At 30.3% G+C, this 19567-nt stretch overlaps 1 protein-coding gene across 2 annotated transcripts in view; it reads left to right on the top strand.

The window, feature by feature from the left end:
* LOC115885206 (peroxisome assembly factor 2) overlaps positions 1–19248 on the top strand; it is a 28933-nt gene extending 9685 nt beyond the window's left edge. The window contains exons 5-9 of one of the 2 annotated variants that reach the window (XM_030904034.1): positions 2071–2217; positions 3971–4144; positions 4440–4569; positions 4623–4762; positions 18954–19248. In XM_030904034.1, coding sequence (XP_030759894.1) covers positions 2071–2217; positions 3971–4144; positions 4440–4569; positions 4623–4762; positions 18954–19111 — 749 coding nt within the window. In that variant the 3' untranslated portion in view covers positions 19112–19248. Of the gene's footprint in view, positions 1–2070; positions 2218–3970; positions 4145–4439; positions 4570–4622; positions 4763–18953 lie in introns of those variants that run through there. The other variant, XM_030904035.1, reaches the window with a different exon arrangement.
* The last annotated feature ends 319 nt before the right edge of the window (positions 19249–19567 follow it).

Below are 19567 nucleotides of genomic sequence, written 5' to 3'. Positions count from 1 at the left end.
TAAAAGAAAAGTAATGTCGTTGGATATGTATTTTAATATTTTATAAAGGAAATGTCCTTGTATTCCAATGTCATATGATGCTAGTTTTTAAGGCCTTTTTGTGCAGAGGATGTTTTTTTGCTAATTGACTCAGTCAAACTGTCCTGATGATGGGAATAAAATTCTCGAAAGCTTAACAAATTTGAAGAAAGTAGTTTTATTAGCCTATGTGGTGATTATTGACTGTATCCTCACTTAAATTTTGTGTTTTTTTCTTAACTTAGTCACGACTAACCTGCTATTTATTTATTTACGCAAACTTAAAAAATGGTAGTATTGAGAGAAAGAATAATTATGTTTTATATATTAAATTGATGAGTCGGTCTCTTAATAAAGAAAAGTTATTTATTATTATATCAGTAAAATCATCAGATTCTTGAAGAGCTGTGAAAAGATCTTTTTAGATTGAAAATAAGGTAAGTAGCGATAAACGTTTATTTTTCATGGAATCTCTACTATAAAAAATGTGTCTCAACCCAAGTACTTGTAAATGGTGTAGTAACAAACAAAACAAACAATTTGAAAGCCTCTGGAAATATATTTCCAGGATCATTCTCCTTAAATTATTTTATGCTCGAAATTATCATATCTATTATTAATATCTGCAATTTATTCATTAATTTATGTTGGTCAATAACATTTTTTTGTTTTTTAAATCACTATTAAATGCGTTGGAAGTTGGAAATGTATCAATATGACAAGCTTGTTAAATCAGATGTTAAATGCGTTGGAAATTTTTTTATAGGATTCTTTAAATTTCGAATCCGCAAGAGATAAATAAAATTAATTGAGACATACGAGTAGGTACATATCCGCAAACCTTATTTCTAAATGTATAACAATGTTATCTAATATTTCATAAAATAACATTCGCAAAGATATTTGACTTAGCCGCTTTTATTAACATATCGAATTGAAATAGCACAGAGACTTTTCTTTAATATCTGTTGTATCGTCTTCTTGCACCGAATAAAATAACGCGCTTTTTATTACGGATTCTTTTATTTCTGTGGCGTGTGCTGAAATACAACCGGTTATATCATTTTTAATAATGTCGAACAAGCCCGAAAAATGTTTCCAATTTGCTTTAAACGTTTTTTGAACCTTCATATAAAAGTTTTAAATGCTACGTATAATGAATCATATGAAATATCCCCTTAACGAAATATGATATATCTCCTTATGAAATATCCGGAATATACCCTTAACATATAAGCCTACCGAGCTTCCACGACTTCATGCGAAGGCGACCGGAGATTTCGCCTAAGCCCCCCCCCTTAATATGATACAACTCCGACTTACGTCGCGTCGCTACCGCACGATGAGTTAGACAGAGACAGAAGACTGCCGTACGTCGTGCATCGACTCTGATAGTAGGCGATGTAGAAATCGCCGAACAAAGGTACTCTAACGGTCGAAATTATTTTGTTTTCCAACGCAGCGGCACAGTCAGCGGTCAGCGTACGCCAACGGTAGTGAATATGTTAATATACAAGACCACAAATATTAAAATAATATTGATTATTAAAACACACTTCTGTGTATTAACATTTTTTTATGTATTGGCAACATTAATAGTAAATAATGTAATGTAATAAATCGCTTAAATTCTGCCAAAATCTTAGGGTAGGCGCCGCCTACCTTGCCTACCCTGACGAGCCTCCACTGTAGTGTGTGTATAGCTCGGTCTACACATAATATTTTACCTTACGTTTTACATGTCAGTTACAACGGAAGTCTTCCGTCGTTAGTGTTCCGACAGCTAGTGTTTTTCGGAATCGGGAATTCCGGTACATACCACGCCTCTAAGAAATCGGAATTTCACGGTTTTCTCGGTACTTAGTGCCGCAGTTTGTTAGTTAGCAAGAAAGGGATAGTTTTCAAAAGTAAAATCGATATAAAATTGATTTTTTTTAATGAAAATCATATCAATTATTAAGTAATCAGTCATGAGAAAATTGGAAAAACATGAATACAAATGAACACAATCGAAGAAAAAATATAAATAACTATGCATATTTTTGGTTTTAGGAATTTTATTATTTGGTCCACCAGGAACGGGAAAAACCTTAATAGCAAAAGCCGTAGCCACCGAATGTAATCTATGTTTTTTAACAGTGAAAGGTCCAGAGTTGTTAAACATGTATGTTGGACAATCAGAACAAAATATTAGAGAAGGTGAATGTTGTTCTAGTATTACCTTGAATCTGTACCGGGTGCGTCTCAAAAGTGGCTCATCCCCTATAACTTTTTTATTTTTTCAGATAAAGAACGATATTTGGTATGTTACTATATGACATAAATTAGGATTGATTGGTGTATTCAATTGTTTTTGGTCACTTCCTGTTTCACCGGAAATGACTACAACTTTTGATTTTTAAATGGCACCCTCGGTATTTTTTTACTTTATTCGATAGAAAATGACATTCTGAATAGAATGATATATCATATGTCAACTTTTGACATTCTCGCTTAATAAAAAATTGTATTTTAAATTTCAATCTAGAATGCCATGGCTATGTTAAAAGAACTAATTCTTCATCAAGCAGCCTTGGAAAAATAGATTTGGACGTCTAATGTTTTTAGTATCTTGTCCTGGTCTGTTAGAAAATTCTCAAATCGTAGTTTTAATCATAACTCAATTTTTTCAAATGGAACAAGGGTGGCTCATTAGCATATTTGGAAAAAGCATTTTTTTTACGAATAATTCCATACTACACACTTGGTATTTCAAGTCAAATTTTCGTTACGACCCGCAAGTTATAATTTCAAATAAACCATATGCGAAAATGTCAAAAGTTGACATATGATGTGTCATTCTATTCAGAGTGACATTTTCTATCGAATAAAGTAAAAAAATACCGGGGGTACCATTTAAAAATCAAAAGTTGTAGTCATTTCCGGTGAAACCGGAAGTGACCGAAAACAATTGAATGCGTCAATCAATCCTAATTTATTAGTCATATACTAAAATACCAAAATTCGTTCTTTTAACTAAAAAAATAAAAAAGTTATAGGAGTGAGCCACTTTTGAGACGCACCCGGTATAACATAATTTCAGTCAACAAGTCATTATTTAAAACAAATATTTTCTTTATTTATTTGTAGTTTGTTTCGCGGAAAAAAGTTACTTAGGTCGTTTTGGAAGCAAACAGATTATTTATTGACAGGTTTTCAAAAAAATGAACTTTGTGGTATAAACATTTATTTTTTTAAAAAGTCACTCATTCTCAACTCTTATGTTTTAATCATAGTCGAAAAATAAAATGTTATATTATGATTCTTGTTCTTCAGGGGTGACTGCAGAGTTAAGTGTACGATTTAGGCCTTTTTCTTTTGTTTTGGTTTGGTTGGTTTGGTCTATTATTTTTTTGTTAATGTGGCGCTTCCCCCATTCATATTTACAATTTTTGTTTATTTTAATTTACAAAGTTTGGATGTGACAGTTTTACATTACTGAGAGCAACGACGATTGAACTTGTTTCCATGGCTAACTAAGTGAAATTGTTTAAAAATGATAAGAATTGGCTATACCTCAGTCATTTTTCAACAAACATATAGCTTATATCGCTGAAAAGCTTAAAAAATGGCGCTTTTTATGAAGAAAGATTAGCTACAACTTTTATCTGAAAACTCTTTGTCTAAAATAGATTATAATGGAATTATTGACAATTTTTAAAATAGCCGAAATTTGTTTTTTTCGAAATATCTAGTAAGCCATGAACTTTTTCAAAAATCTGAAAGGCGTATGTTTTTGAACCTACAAAACTGCAATTCTTTCCTCATTTAACCGACTCTTTATCTCCAGTAGTTTTCGAGATACACATAGAGAACATCGTAGGAAACTCACCCTGTAGATATAGTTACAAACATTGTTAGACTGCTAAACTCATAAATTGAGTATTATTTATATGGTTAAACTATATTTTAGTATTCAATAAAGCTCGTCAAGCGTCACCCTGTATTATATTTTTTGACGAATTGGATTCTTTGGCTCCAAATAGAGGTCTTTCTGGAGACTCCGGCGGTGTTATGGATAGAGTTGTCTCTCAGCTTTTGGCAGAAATGGATGGATTAGATAGTAATGGAAAAGTATTTGTTATAGGTATGAATAATAACAATGTTAAAATAGTTTATTTTAATTAAACACAAGTTTTTTTGAAAAGCACTTTATTCTAATAAGCTTTAGGTAAAAAACATCTAAAGAACTTTTGCAGTTGTAAATATATAATTTTTTTTTAATTATTCAAGATCGGCTAGAGATAGAACTTGTGGAAATGTGTAAAAAATATAAATATGAAAAAAAATTAAAAATAGTCAATTAATTTTCGTGGTAAAACGACAATTTCTAAATCGTCTTGTCGATTGAATAAAAAGACCTTGACTTGCTTTATTTCCAGGCGCTACAAATAGGCCAGATTTAATAGATCCAGCTTTACTTAGACCAGGAAGATTTGACAAACTGTTGTACGTCGGACCATGCACAGATCTTCAATCCAAAGTTTCTGTTTTACAAGCCTTAACAAGGAAGTACGTTTATAGAGTTATGTCTGTTTTTTTTTCTTGTAAATTACATATTTTAGATTTAATTTATCAGATGATGTTAATTTGAAGAACATCGTGAAGTCTTGTCCAGATAATATTACTGGAGCAGATTTTTATGGAATTTGTGCTAATGCTTGGTCGTTAGCTGCAAAAAGACTAGTGGAAGCTATTGAACGTGGTATGTACTTAATTTTAATGCGCTAAAGATACCGTATGATCGAGAAAAAACGGCGTCCAGTTGGCTGGGAAATGAAGGTCGCTGTCATTTTATATGTAAATTTATATGGGAAATGTCATCGATCGTCATTTCCCAGCCAACTGGACGCCATTTTTTTTCGATCATACGGTATAACTCTTATTTTTATTTCACTTCATGAAAGGTATTTTCTAAAGAGTAATTATTTTTATTCGCTTTAAACATAACTTGTAATGTGATACCGTTAACGACTATTTTCGCGTTTAGGTTATGCTGTTCTCATGAGATTGGTAATTTCACATTTAATCTGCATGTGATTTTTTATTTACTGTATAGCTTGGTTGTGATTTTACTATTGTAGTTTTTTATATCAAATAGGGTATTTTTTTCTCATAGTATAACTGAAATTCTGTCTTTGTGTCCACTTTATTTTATGAAAATATTCATAACAAAGTCGTTGAGATCTTCCTTGATAAAGATGAATATTAATTGATGTTCTATCTCCTTTGGGAAATAATAAGTCAGCAAAGAACACATATTTCCAATACAATGCTTATCAATGCAATTTATAGGCACTTCTGCGGCGTTGCAAAAGCAGTTACGAGAATAGCCACAAACAAGACAGGCGAAAAAGTTTTTAATAAAATATTCGCTAAAATTCACGGCAGATCACCTGATCAGCAAAGACAGAAAAACGCTTATAGTCCTAGATCCCAGAGGGATCAGACATAACTTATTTTCACAAGGATGAAACCTTAGACTCTCGGTAGTACTCTCATGTGCTTTGAATACCGGCATGTTTGTGAAATGGCAGATGAGAAAGGTAACTAAAAGAAATAAACGAACTTTACTTATTTTTACATGTCTGATTTTTGCATATGTTATTAAGATAGCTATTATAAAGTTATATTTAATCAGTCAGATAGATTGTAATGACCAAACATCCTCTAAATAAAAAAAATATTCAGCCGGGACTATGACCGCGGGAGAACTATGCGCTTCCCAGTAAAGTATTTAAATATTTTAAAAATATTACTTACTGCTTTCGATTTAATATTTTTGCATCTCTATTTAAATAAGATGAGCTTTTTTATTAAAGTAATAATTTTAGTAATTATTAAAGTAAATTAATTTATTGCATATAAACTACTCAAAACAATTATCGCATATTTTCTAAAAAAATATTAATTTGAAAAACAAGACACCTTGAATTCTCTGACTTACGTTTTTAGATAGTTTGGATACTGTAAGAGGAAATATTGGAAAACAAGCCTGGGTGTGAAGTGCAGTTCTTAGTCGGCTAACTATTTAGTTGCAGATTTGTAACCAATATAATTCTTATGAAGCCGTGCTGACATGCAATCAAGTAGTCGGCCGATCGGCTGCATAAGTATGTATTGTTTTCACTTTTACAACTAATCTTATTTAAATAGAGATGCAAAAATATTAAATCGAAAGCAATAAGTATTTTTAAAATATTTAAATACTTTACTTGGAAACGCTTCTCCCGCGCTCATAGTGCGGCTGAATAATATTTGTGTTTAGAGGATGTTTGGTCATTACAATCTGTCTGACTGATTAAATATAACTTTATAATAGCTGTCTTAATAACATATGTAAAAATCAAACATGTAAAAATAAGTAAAGTTCATTTATTTCTTTTAGTTACCTTTAAACCTCACCTGTGGTATCTGCCAAGGTTTTACAGAGCGAACCCCACAAACACGCCGGTATTCAAAGCACATGAGAGCCTAAGCCCACGGCCACACAGAAAGCGTTTTTTGCGTTTTTAGCGTGAAGCGTCTTTAGCGACTAAAACAAAATAACAGGATCATATAGGAATGGCCACACCAAAAGCGTGTAGCGTTCGGCGTGTCTCGCAAAAAACGCAAATGAAAACAAATCAGTTTGTTTTCTGTAGCGTCTTTAGCGTTTTCTAAGATGAGACCCCGTCATAGGCGGACGTTATATTTAATAATACAATAAAAATAAATTAAATAGTATGCATTTTTTTTTTTTCATTTTAGGTTATTATCTAAAATATTTTTATAAAGAACATCTACTGTTTAGGAAGATTCTATTAAATTCAAAAATTTGAAGGAAATGTTTGAGAAAGTGTAGTTTGAAATGTTGAAAAATTAATAAATCAAAGGAATATTTTCTTACGCGTAAAAATATTTTTTTATGCGTAAAAGTGTTTTTTCTGCGTAAAAAGGTTTTTTAACAGAAACAAATAGTTTTTTGACGCGTAAAAATAGTTTTTACGTGTAACAAATAATTTTTTTACCATAAAAATATATATTTTTTTACGCAACAAAAGGTTTTTACCAGAAACAATAAGTTTATGACGATTAAAAAATAATTTTTTTACGTGTAACAAATAGTTTTTACACGTAAAAATATTTTTTGCGTAAGAAAGGTTTTCTACCAGAAGCAATAAGTTTTTAACGCGAAAAAAATAGTTTTTTACGTGTAACAAATAGATTTTTACACGTAACAAATAGATTTATATGCGTAACAAATAGTTTTCTATCAGTAACAAATAGTTTTACACGCGTAAAAAATATTTTTTTACGTTTTAATTATTTTTAACAGTTTTATTCGCATAAAATAATAAAAATAATTTTTTACGTGTAACAAGTGTTTTTTTACACGTAATAATTTGATTCACTATACAAAATTTGTATTAAAGTAAAGTATTAAAGTATTCAAATATCAATATTTTTGATAAACACGTGGACTGCTCACAAATACACGTTGCGTCACTACGTATTTCTAAGCCGTTAACACGTTTCGTTACATCGAGCTCGTGTGTGCCGTCTCACTAGCTCGCATGTCACGGCCTTGAATTTTTACTCCAAAATGTTTCATAAATCATGTCCTAAAATTGCATTAGCAACTAGAAATATTTACTATTCTATTATATAATTATAATTATTTATTATATTATAATTATAACAAGTACTAACCACAACACTGCAACATAAAAAACTATACACATATAAACTAAAATTCGTAAAATAAATGGCAAATAATAATTATTATTTTTACACACACCACTGGCACTACAGTAGATTGTGTTTGTCTCCGAATATATGCCCCGGCCCGTCCACAATTCAATCCCAGCATCTTTTATCTTCGTCTCTTTAACGCTAACGGCGCCGATCTCGCTTATCTCTTTCTCACAGGATTGATTGTTGGACGGGCCGGGAATCCACGAGCTTGCGACGTTACTAATTGACATCTTAATACAAACTGCAGACCTGCCGCGTCTTTGGCGTGTTTTTAATGGGCACAAATCGAAAAAACCGCTTAAAACGGTAAAATCGCAAAAAGCGCTTGAGACGCAAAACGCTAAAAACGCTTTCTGTGTGGCCGTGGGCTAAGGTTTCATCCTTGTGAAAATAAGTTATGTCTGATCGCTCTGGGATCTTACTCTATTAATAAAGCTATAGTGGGTCTGCTAACATGGCATTATAAGCGGAATAGGCATATAAAGCTAATAGAATTGACGGACGAAGCCATGTGCAGGTTCCGTCAATCTAAAGAAGAACACTGTGCTGTTCTTTGAATTAGGCAATAATAGACCATTGACATAGTTAGCTATATGAGGGATTCAGTTCCCAAGATGCTAGACTTTTTTAAAAAGATAGGGCTGGAGATCAGTTAAGGATCAAAAGAGGACTAGGATAGATCCGAAAAGGTTGCAGTAGATCAGCCCGATAGCCACCTGGAATAATCTATCTTTCTTCTTCTTTTTAATCACTCTTTTTATTTAAAAAATGGTAGAAAACTAAAACTAAAATATTTTTTGCGTCTTGTGTGATGATTCAGATTTACTATATTATATTTATGCGTGTTTAGTGATTTTATTATTGATTTTATTTACTCTCAAAAGAATATCAATATATTTATTGTTTATACTTAGTAACGAGTACCGGGTTTTGAGGTTAAAAACATATTTTGTTTATACATGGTTTCTACAAGATAACGTCTAAATTATTGCATTTTATTAGAGTTAACAGCTAAGCAATTTATAATATAAGTATATACAGGAAACTATGTTCTTTGTATTTAAATATATTAATTTGGTAATACGTTAGAAGCCTGTAAGACATATTGTTCTTCACCTGTCTTGCCTATTCTTCACTTTACAACAGCTTTAGACTGGACTACTGTATAATATTCATACTATTGGTATACGTACAAAAACGAATTGTGACGATTTGACGCATTACGTTATCTGAGTTAAAAAATATATAGCAGCATTTGTTTATAAACTATTTCCTTATAAAACATAGAAAAAAGCAAGCAAACCTTCTTGCTATTTCTTGATATTTTTCTCAGATGCAAAAAAAACGCAACGGAAAATGTGTTCGTCAGATTTAAAGTGTTATTTTTTTTTAATTTTTAGCAAACTGTATATAAATATATCAGCTTTAATTCGTAAACTCAGTTTTTTATAAACTTTAGTATTGGGCTTTTTTTTAAATATGATATTACAACAGTAATCACCAAAGCCACGTAGTAACGTAGAAAAATAACCAAAGTATAACAAAAAAGTAATGAAAAAATTGAAAATTGGATATGGCAAATTTATTTTGCTCTTAAAAATTTACCGAAGCATGTATTGACATGAGCCAAAAAACTAATGCTCAGGAGACGTGATTCTGACCAATAAATAATGATTTAGGGTCATTTGCTGACGAAATTAGCGCACAGGGCGTTTTAAAGTGAGGGTAAAAAACAACCTTTCGATTAACCCTGTAAAATAATACTAAAGTTTATAAAAAACTGAGTTCACGAATTAAAGTTGATATATTTATATTATACAGTTTGCTAAAAAATCATAATAATAGGGCTTACAACGAAAAAAATATATAAATCCTTAAACTTCACCAAAATGTATATTGCCCCAGTTTTTTGCACCTGAATGTAAAAATATTAAGCATTTTTTGTAGATTTAAAAAAGCCACGGATAAGCTGGTTTCGGCTGGGATGCAACGCAGTGGTGTTTACATAAAAATAATTGTTTTGTAAATTTCGTTTCCAGTGGTGAAAAAATATCTTAAGAATTATTTGAAATTAACCCGCCACAAAGGTATTAATACCGATTATTTACTAAATATGATAATTGATTTATTTTATTTTTTTTTTTAATATATACAGGGTGGTCCGAACTGTATTCCGGAAACTTCCGCAGCATATTCTGCAGATAGAAATAAGTAAAAAAGTTCGTATAAATGTATGTTCTAAAATGCTTAGCTTCGGAGATACAGGGTGTAGAAATGGTGTAGAAGTTTGATTTTTATTTCGATTTTTTCCAAATAATTTCTGAAGTAATGCCAATATTTGGATGAAAATTGTTGTCTGGGAGCTTTTTGACATGAGAAATTTGATTTCGATGCCAATATGACTCCTACTAGTAGAGGGCGCCACCTACATATGTTTTAACTGGTTTGAAGAGTAATAACTTTTCGTCCGTACCTGTATAAAACCACTGAGTAAAAAAATATACATTTACGACGTTTTTCAAGTGAAAAAGGTCTCTTGGTAAAAATCGCTATGAGTAATGGTTTTCGAGATATTTGGAATCGAAATTATCAATACCGGTCATCATTGACAAAAATTAACATGTTAACTAAATTAAGAAACTGTTTTATCATAATTTTTTGCAGAAAAATTTATGATTAATTTAAAAAAATAAAAATTTCCCAAATTTATTATTTCAATAAAATAACTATCTATTCAAAGTGTTTATTTTTCGTCAATAATGATATGTATTGACTATTTCCATTCTAAATATCTTAAGAACTGTTGCTCGTAGCGATTTTTACAAAGATATATTTTTTACGTAAAAAGTCACAGAGATGTTTATTTTTTTGCTCGGTAGTTTTATACCGGTACGGACAAAAAGTTATTACGCTTCAAAACAGTTAAAACACATGTAGGTGGCGCCCCCTACAAATAGGAGTCATATTGACATCGAAATCAAATTTCTCATGTCAAAAAAGTCCCAGACACCAATTTTCATACAAATATTGACGTTACTGCAGAAATTATTTGGAAAAAATCGAAATAAAAATGAAACTTAAGGTAGTTAAGCCATCCGACTATCGAACATTTAAAATCCACTATTCTGAATGAATGGCAACTCCGATGGCAAAACGTAAATAAATACTTGTACAGTATAAAATTATATTATATTGGCTTAATTTTTATACTAAATAAAATGTGTTACGTTGTTTTTGACCTGCATTATATTTATTTAAATCCCATATCATCAATTAAACTTTTAATAAAGTTTTCCTAATTATAATTAACATTAATTTTAAACTAAAGCTTTTTCATCTTGAATGAGATTTACGAAATAACTTATGAGAAACAATAAAAAGAGGCTCTGATATCTGAATAATCAATAATAAAACCACATATTGACTTACTTTTATACTAAATAAATGTAGGTATGAAGTTATTACAAAAACTGCATTATATTTATTTTAAACCCATCACCAATTATTACTTTAAATAAAATGTAGTATAATTAACTATTAATTTTAAGCTAAAACGATAAGAATATTTTTTCGTCGTCTTGAATGACATTTGCGAAATAACTTATGAGAAACAATAAAAAAAGGGCCTAGTCTATTGCTGCTGAATAAAAATCTGTAATTTATTTCATGCAACATGAAAATAAAATTGTATTTTTTTTAAACCCGCGGCTTCGCGTTTGCATCACGTCAAATATTTATGTCTTGAATCACATCTGTTTTAAAATGTTCGGCGCATGCCTTAAATTTTAGAATCTTGCTACAGCAGCGCCATCCTAATTCTTCCCTTTTTTTGACCATTTTTTAATGCACGGAGTTATTTTTCCTTACCTCTACACTCCATAGTTTTAACTGTTTTGAAGAGTAATAACTTTTCCTCTGTACCTGTATAAGAATACTGGGTAAAAAAATATACATTTCCGTGGTTTTTTTACGTATAAAATGGCTCTTGGTAAAAATCCCAAATAGCCAATACATGTCATTATTGACAAAAAATAAACATGCTGAGTAGATAATTATTTGACTAAAATGATAAGTTTGGGAACTTTTTATTTTTTAAATTAATCATGAATTTTTCTTCCAAAAAATTATGACAAAACAGTTCCTGTTTAACATTTGGCACAAAAACATTTCAAATTTATGGTTTCAGTCTAATAACTATTTTGTCAACGTGTTTAATTATTTATGCCAATGATGACAGGTATTGATAATTTAGATTCCAAATATCTCGAGAATAGGGCATTCAATCCCGGGATCCCGGACATTTTTTCAATCCCGAAATCCCGGGATAGTCTTTTATTTAATCCTGGGATTTTCGGGATTCATCATTACATTTTTTCCTTAATTTAAATCGTACACAAGTCTTTCATGATAGTACAATATGCGCTTATAAACAACCCTGAATGTATGACAACAACATAATGTAATGAGATATGATAACATCGATTTACCTAAAATAATATTCCGGAGATGGAATTCTTCGAAAATGGACCTGACCGAGGTTTCCACTTGCAGTTAGCCTATGACATGCTGATAACTATTCCTCAAACGAGTGTGGAATCAGAAATGACATTTTCTATTGCTGGAATGTTGTGCAGTAAAATCTGATCTAGTTTGAGTGATAATAGATACTCTTGATCAGTTTGTTTTTTTTAAGAATTTTTTTCAAAAAACATGTTTAGATCCTCATATTTGTTACTGCATGCGCATAAGTTGTTATTTGAGTATCTTAGTATTTTAGTATCTTACATAATCAATAGTTATGTAAATTAAATAAAAAATGTATATTTTAGTTCCTTTTAATGTTTTTTTTTTGTTAAATAAACTTCTATGTTATGTTGTTTTGTAATGTGAATGACGTTTAATTTATGTTAATGTTTTTTTATTCAATAAAATTTTGTTAAGAAAGAAAATACAATATAATTTCAACGTAATTAATTTTTTCGTGAATCCCGGGACCAATGCCGGGATCCCGGGATCGAAAAATTATAATCCCGAAATCCCGGGATTGAAATTTTTTTTCGGGATTGAATGCCCTACTCGAGAACCATTACTCGTAGCGATTTTTACCAAGAGACCTTTTTGTATAAAAAACGTCGTAAATGAATATTTTTTAACTCGGTAGTTTTATACAGGTACAGACGAAAAGTTATTACTCTTCAAACCAATTAAAAAGTATGTAGGTGGCGCCATCTACAAGTAGGAGTCATATTGACATCAAAATCAAATTTTTCTTCAAATCAAAAAACTTCTAGACACCAATTTTCATACAAATATTGACGTTACTTCAGAAATTATTTGGAAAAAATCGAAATAAAAATGAAATTTCTACACCCCGTATCTCCGAAACTAAGCATTTTAGGACATACATTTATACGAACTTTTTTACTTATTTCTATCTGCAAAATATGCTACCGAAGTTTTCGGAATACAGTTCGGACCACCCTGTATTTGTTTCTTTTCTTAGAAGTTATTGCGCGCCGATAACATTAGCGTACGTATTAACAGATTGTGTAGTTGTATCTATCAACAAGATAATTTCAATTAAAAATAATAGGCGCATACCGATTATTTATTTCGAGTATACCCGTGCGACATAATGAAAATCGTCAGTTGCAAAGACCACTAGCTAACCAGCACGACAGAGTTTGGATTACAATTCTAAATTAGATCGTTTGAAAAAAAATGTCATTGCGATACTGTCATCAAGATACAAATTTTATAACAGTGAAGAGATAGTAAGCTAAATATTTTGGGGTTGGAATAGTTATGTTTTATAACGAATATGTATGGAAATCGCCTGATGTATAGACTGATGCCAACAAGTACCACTATAAGACAGGTACAATATACAGGTAATCAATTTTTGACTTTTATGTATTGTTTAACTCAGTTTACCAATCTTGAACGAATAAAGAAATAATCTTTTTTCTTCTGTGACAAATATCAATTGATGGATGGTGCTAAATCACAAATAATTGATTGTTTTTCATTTTCATATTTATGATAAGGGTGTCTTAAACATCTTGCAGACGACGAGGTTTCCGATACATTTGCAATATTTTGACTTTTAGGCTGTTACATACAGGATCGCTGATATGTATGGGAACGGTCGATTATTAGGTAAAAATATAAGAGGTACCACAAAAAGTTATATATAAAAGTTATAGAGTTTTTAAATATCTATTAGCGGGTAATAAATTTAAGTATACAGAGTCGGTCATAAAGTCGTAGCACATCATAGTTTTTTTTTAAATGGAATCCCCTGTATATTATAGCATATTTCGGTTCTTTCTTCAATTCTAAGCAAAAATCGACATACACGCAATGTGCCTCAAACCAACACTTTCCGAGTTATTGACATTTGAAAATACCACTTAAATAATTCGATTTAATTAATTTCGATGTTAACGATGCCATTCTGTGGAAACTGCGAGTTGACTAGTTGGACATAGAAGCTAGCCTGAATTGTTGAGAATACCAAGTTCTAAACACATGTTAAATTACAATTGAATATAACAAATGATGTCCAAATAATAACGCATACAGCAATACACATCTGCATTTTTAACATGGTGTTTGGCAATACTAAATCACCGTTTTCTCCGTAAGTCGGTTTTGTGACATTTAATATTACTCATGACTCATGAATAATACAGGGTGGCGCACCTCATTCGCCTCGGTTGATTATACGAAAACGGAAAGATGTAGAAACAAAATATTTTATGGGTATATGTGGGGAGAAAATGTGCACAATTTAAAATTATTTTGAAATATACAGGGTGTTTCAGAACTAAGATCCATACCAAAGTTATATTTTTTCTTATGGAACACCCGGTATTTTATTTCATTTTTGGATTCTTGGGCCCAAAAAAGGCATTTATTTATTATACGGGTTAAATATGTTTAAAATCTTTAGTTTTTGAGATATTAATTATATAGAATAGACTATTAACACCCTGTACATTACTTTTCAGAATTAATTCGTATGCTGAGTATAAAGGTAGAGAAATAAACTTTACTGAAAAATGGTATTGGTTTCTTAAATTTATACAGGGCTATCAAAAGTTGCTGATCTATTTTAAGGATATATTTTGTATAAAAACTTCGTTATTTCAAATGCAACACCCTGTATTTTTTTAAATAAATTGAAGCAGATTCAAATGCTCTTTGAAATTATTGGGGTTTCCTATACCTATCTAGCTCAGATTTTGAATAAAAAGCGATTTTTAAATAAAATTGCAATCAAGATGGCTGGTGTCGCCATGGCAATTTTCTGACAGTTAGTAACTATTTTCAAAGTCGACATTAGTTTATGGACATTATTATTTATAATTTATAACAGTTTACTTAAATTTACCTACAATAGTTTAATAAGTAAGTATCCATTATTTTATCAAGAAAAATAAAGCAGTATCTGCTGGCGGAACGAATAGATATGTTACTAGTAGATGAAAATCTCAAAAATTGTAAAAAAGCTGAATTATTATGTGTGAAAATTCGTTAATACCAACTTATCTAATAAATAATAAAAGTCAATATATAAACAGTGTTCTTTAATTTTAATTCATTTTATAGTATTAAGAGCTATATTGTTTTTTTCTGTTTCAAACGGTTTAATAAGCTTTGTGGAGGCTTTTTTTGACGTTTTTTTGTGCTAAAAAGTCTTCTTTGTCGGATATTTTTGTTGTCAGCTTCTTTTGGTTCTTTATTACATTGTGTCAAAGGTGGTATACTGGAGAGCTTTTAGTTTTGCTTCAATAGAAGCAGCAATCTTTTCTATTGCTTTAAGTTGGTTTATGTTTTCGATGCTGAAAATTTCTCGTGATATGTTTTCCACTAGTTCTTCTTATTATAAAGATCATTGTTGTCAACTATATGAGTAATATTACTAGTTATCCGATTAAATACTTTTTCTAATTCATCTTTTTGTTTTGTTTGTTCAAATGTCTGTTATTCCATTGTGCCAATATTTTCTAAAATAATAAATTTTATATACATTCATAGTAGTTCAGTAGTTCTATTACTTTCAAACAGTCTTAGCCCACGGCCACACAGAAAGCGTTTTTAGTGTTTTGCGTTTTTTGCGTCTCAAGCGCTTTTTGCGATTTTACCGTTTTAAGCGCTTTTTTCGATTTGTGTCAATTAATAACACGCAAAAGACGCGACAGGTCTGCAGTTTCTAACAAGATGTCAATTAGTAGCGTCGCAAGCTCATGGATTCCCGGCCCGTCCAAGAATCAATCCTGTGAGAAAGAGATAGACGAGATCGGCGCCGTTAGCGTTGAAGAGATGAAGATAAAAGATGCTGGGATTGAATTGTGGACGGGCCGGGGCATATATTTGGAGGCAAACACAATCTACTGCTAGTGCCAGTGGTGTGTGTAAAAATAATAATTATTATTTGCCATTTATTTTACGAATTTTAGTTTATATGTGTATAGTTTTTTATGTTGTAGTGTTGTGGTTAGTACTTGTTATAATTATAATATAATAAATAATTATAATTATATAATAGAATAGTAAATATTTATAGTTGCTAATGCAATTTTAGGACATGATTTATGAAACATTTTGGTGTGAAACTACTTTACGCGCGCTGGGAGTAAAAATTCAAAGCCGTGACATACGAACTAGTGAGACGGCTCTGACACACGAGCTCGTTGTAACGAAACGTGTTAACCGCTTAGAAATACGTAGCGGCGCGACGTGTATTTGTGGGTAGTCCACGTGTTTATCAAAAATATTGATATTTTAATACAAGTTTTGTAAAAGTGAATCAAATTATTACGTGTAAAAAAACATTTGTTACACGTAAAAAACTATTTTTATTATGTTACGCTAATAAAACTGTTACACGTAAAAAACTATTTTTACGCGTATAAAACTATTTTTTACTGCTAGAAAACTATTTTTTACTCGTATAAAACTATTTGTTACTGGTAGACAACTATTTTTTACGCATATAGATCTATTTGTTACGTGTAAAAATCTATTTGTTACACGTAAAATACTATTTTTATACGCGTCAAAATCTTATTGTTTCTGTTAGAAAACCTTTCTTACGGAAAAAAAAATATTTTTTACGTGTTAAAAACTATTTGTTACACGTAAAAAACTAAATTTTACGCGTCAAAAACTTATTGTTTCTGGTAAAAAGACTTTTTACCAAAAAAATATTTTTTACGTGTAAAAAACTATTTGTTACACGTAAAAAATTATTTTTTTACGCGTCAAAAGCTTATTGTTTATGGTAAAAAACCTTTTGTTACGCAAAAAAATATATTTTACGTGTAAAAAACTAATTGTTACACGTAAAAACTATTTTTTACGCGTCAAAAACTTATTGTTTCTAGTAAAAAACTCTTTTACCCAAAAAAAATATTTTTACGTTTAAAAAACTATTGGTTACGTGTAAAAAACTATTTTTTACGCGTCAAAAACTATTTGTGTCTGTTAAAAAACCTTATTTACGCAGAAAAAAACACTTTTTACGTATAAAAAACTATTTTTACGCGTAAGAAAATATTCCTTTAATTTATTACTTTTTCAACATTTCAAACTACACTTTTTCAAACATTTCCTTCAAATTTTTGAATTAAATAGAATCTTCCTAAACAGTAGATGTTCTTTATAAAAATATTTTTTAGATAATACCCTAAAATGAAAAAAAATGCATACTATTTAATTTATTTTTATTGTATTATTAAATAAAACGTCCGCCTATGACGGGGTCTCATCTTAGAAAACGCTAACGAATTTGTTTTCATTTACGTTTTTTGCTAGACACGCCGAACGCTACACGCTTTTGGTGTGGCCACTCCTATATAATCCTGTTATTTTGTTTTAGTCGCTAAAGACGCTTCACGCTAAAAACGCAAAAAACGCTTTCTGTGTGGCCGTGGGCTTAAGGTCTATGATATACACATTTTAACGTGTTTCCGAAGCACATTAAAACACACAAAACTACGATTACATTTGCAGCAAACACTGCTATTAGAAATACTGGTATTCATTTCACTTACTTATAAACCAGACAAATTATATGGGGAATGCGATAAAGATCATCTCCATACCACTGAGCATGACCAAGTCTGTACGACTACAAAATGAACACTTAGGGCCGATTCTACAAAACAAGTATAAATTCGGAATAATTATTCTATGTTATAACTATGGTAATCGCAAAACAATTTCCGCTGCACGTGTTCAACTTTGAGTGACAAGCGATGGCGACATCCAGTGATGCCAGATTGTGATGGATTTATGAGATGAATCTTAATTTAAAATTGACAAACAATTAATTAAAAATTTAATTTAATTGACAATATTTATTATATCATTTAACTAATATTTTAGTGATTAATTGATTTATTTGTTTTATAGACTTATTACACATTGGCAAAAACTAGTCCATTATGATGATTATTATAAACGTTATTATGGGTTATTTATTGATGTAGATCTTACAAGGCCATAAGTGGTAATAACAAGTAAGAGGGTGATATTAATGCACACACTAATAATCACAGAATTTAATAAAGACTTTGAAGTATAATGTCAACAAATCAATCAAACTACTTTTCTGACTGCAGTCAAGGGTAATAAAGGACTTTTATTGTCACGTTTTGTCAAATAACAAAGGACAATATTGCGGAACATGGCGCAATGTGACCAACATAGCGATAATAAAATTCGGTTTAAACTAATTTTTGCAGCTTTAATCTAAATAAAGTATATGTTACAATCATTTGCTCTATAAAGTAAAATGAAGAGCTGCTCGGTATCTTAAATTATACAACAAATTTAAATATTTTTACCAAAATTTCATTTAGTCAGGTTTATAGCCTTTAGTGTCAATGTCCATATGATTGATGACGTGCATCGGAAAATGTTTTGCGATTACAATACTTATTGAACAGAAATTTTAATAGATATTCCAAGAATTGGTTACACCTGGTATATACTTGCTTTTTAAAACCGGCCCTTAACTAGTAATATTAGCTGTCAAGAGCTATTGTATGATTATTGGCTCTTTATTTTAATTTAGCATAATTTACTTCTCTAATTCTTCAATATAAAATTAACAAATAACACTGAACTAAGGTTTCTTTTCTTTTTAGAGGGCTGCGATCCAAATACCATAACCACTGAAGAAGCAGAAGTGATAGTGAACAGTGAAGATTTTCTTCTGTCCATAAGAGACGCTAAACCTTCTGTTAGCAAGGAAGATCTCATTTACTTTAAGAATTTAAAAAAAGAACTAGGCTGTAATAAATAAAGTTTGATGGGTTACCTGTGAGGTAATGTATATAATGTTTATATTAAGGTATTTTTTTGTTATGAAATTTAAATATAGCTCTATTTTCTAAAACATTTTATTATAAAAGTTTTTTATATAAAAATAAATTATTTAACAGAATAACTTACAAGGATTTTTCTACAACCTAAATCAATTGCATTGTAATAGCATTCATACAAATGAAATTAAATCATTCACAGCCATATGACAAATAATTATTAAATAGAAAACACAGTGTTTTTTTTAGAGTTAAGAATTTTCTCTAGAGTTAAACTTAAACTAGAACTTAGAAATACTTGAATTTATACAGTTCAGCGTTTAATGTTCGAGGAGATTACTTAATTTAAACTATATCTACATCACAATCATAATCACAAATTATATTATTACATCCTTTAGTCTCGCTTACTGGGTTTATTTTAATATTTGAGATAA

Source organism: Sitophilus oryzae, unplaced genomic scaffold (assembly GCF_002938485.1).
Source record: "Sitophilus oryzae breed Bouriz unplaced genomic scaffold, Soryzae_2.0 scaffold_377_pilon_pilon, whole genome shotgun sequence".
Classification (NCBI taxonomy): Eukaryota; Metazoa; Arthropoda; class Insecta; order Coleoptera; family Curculionidae; genus Sitophilus; species Sitophilus oryzae.
This window is presented reverse-complemented; position numbering and strand designations above follow the sequence as displayed.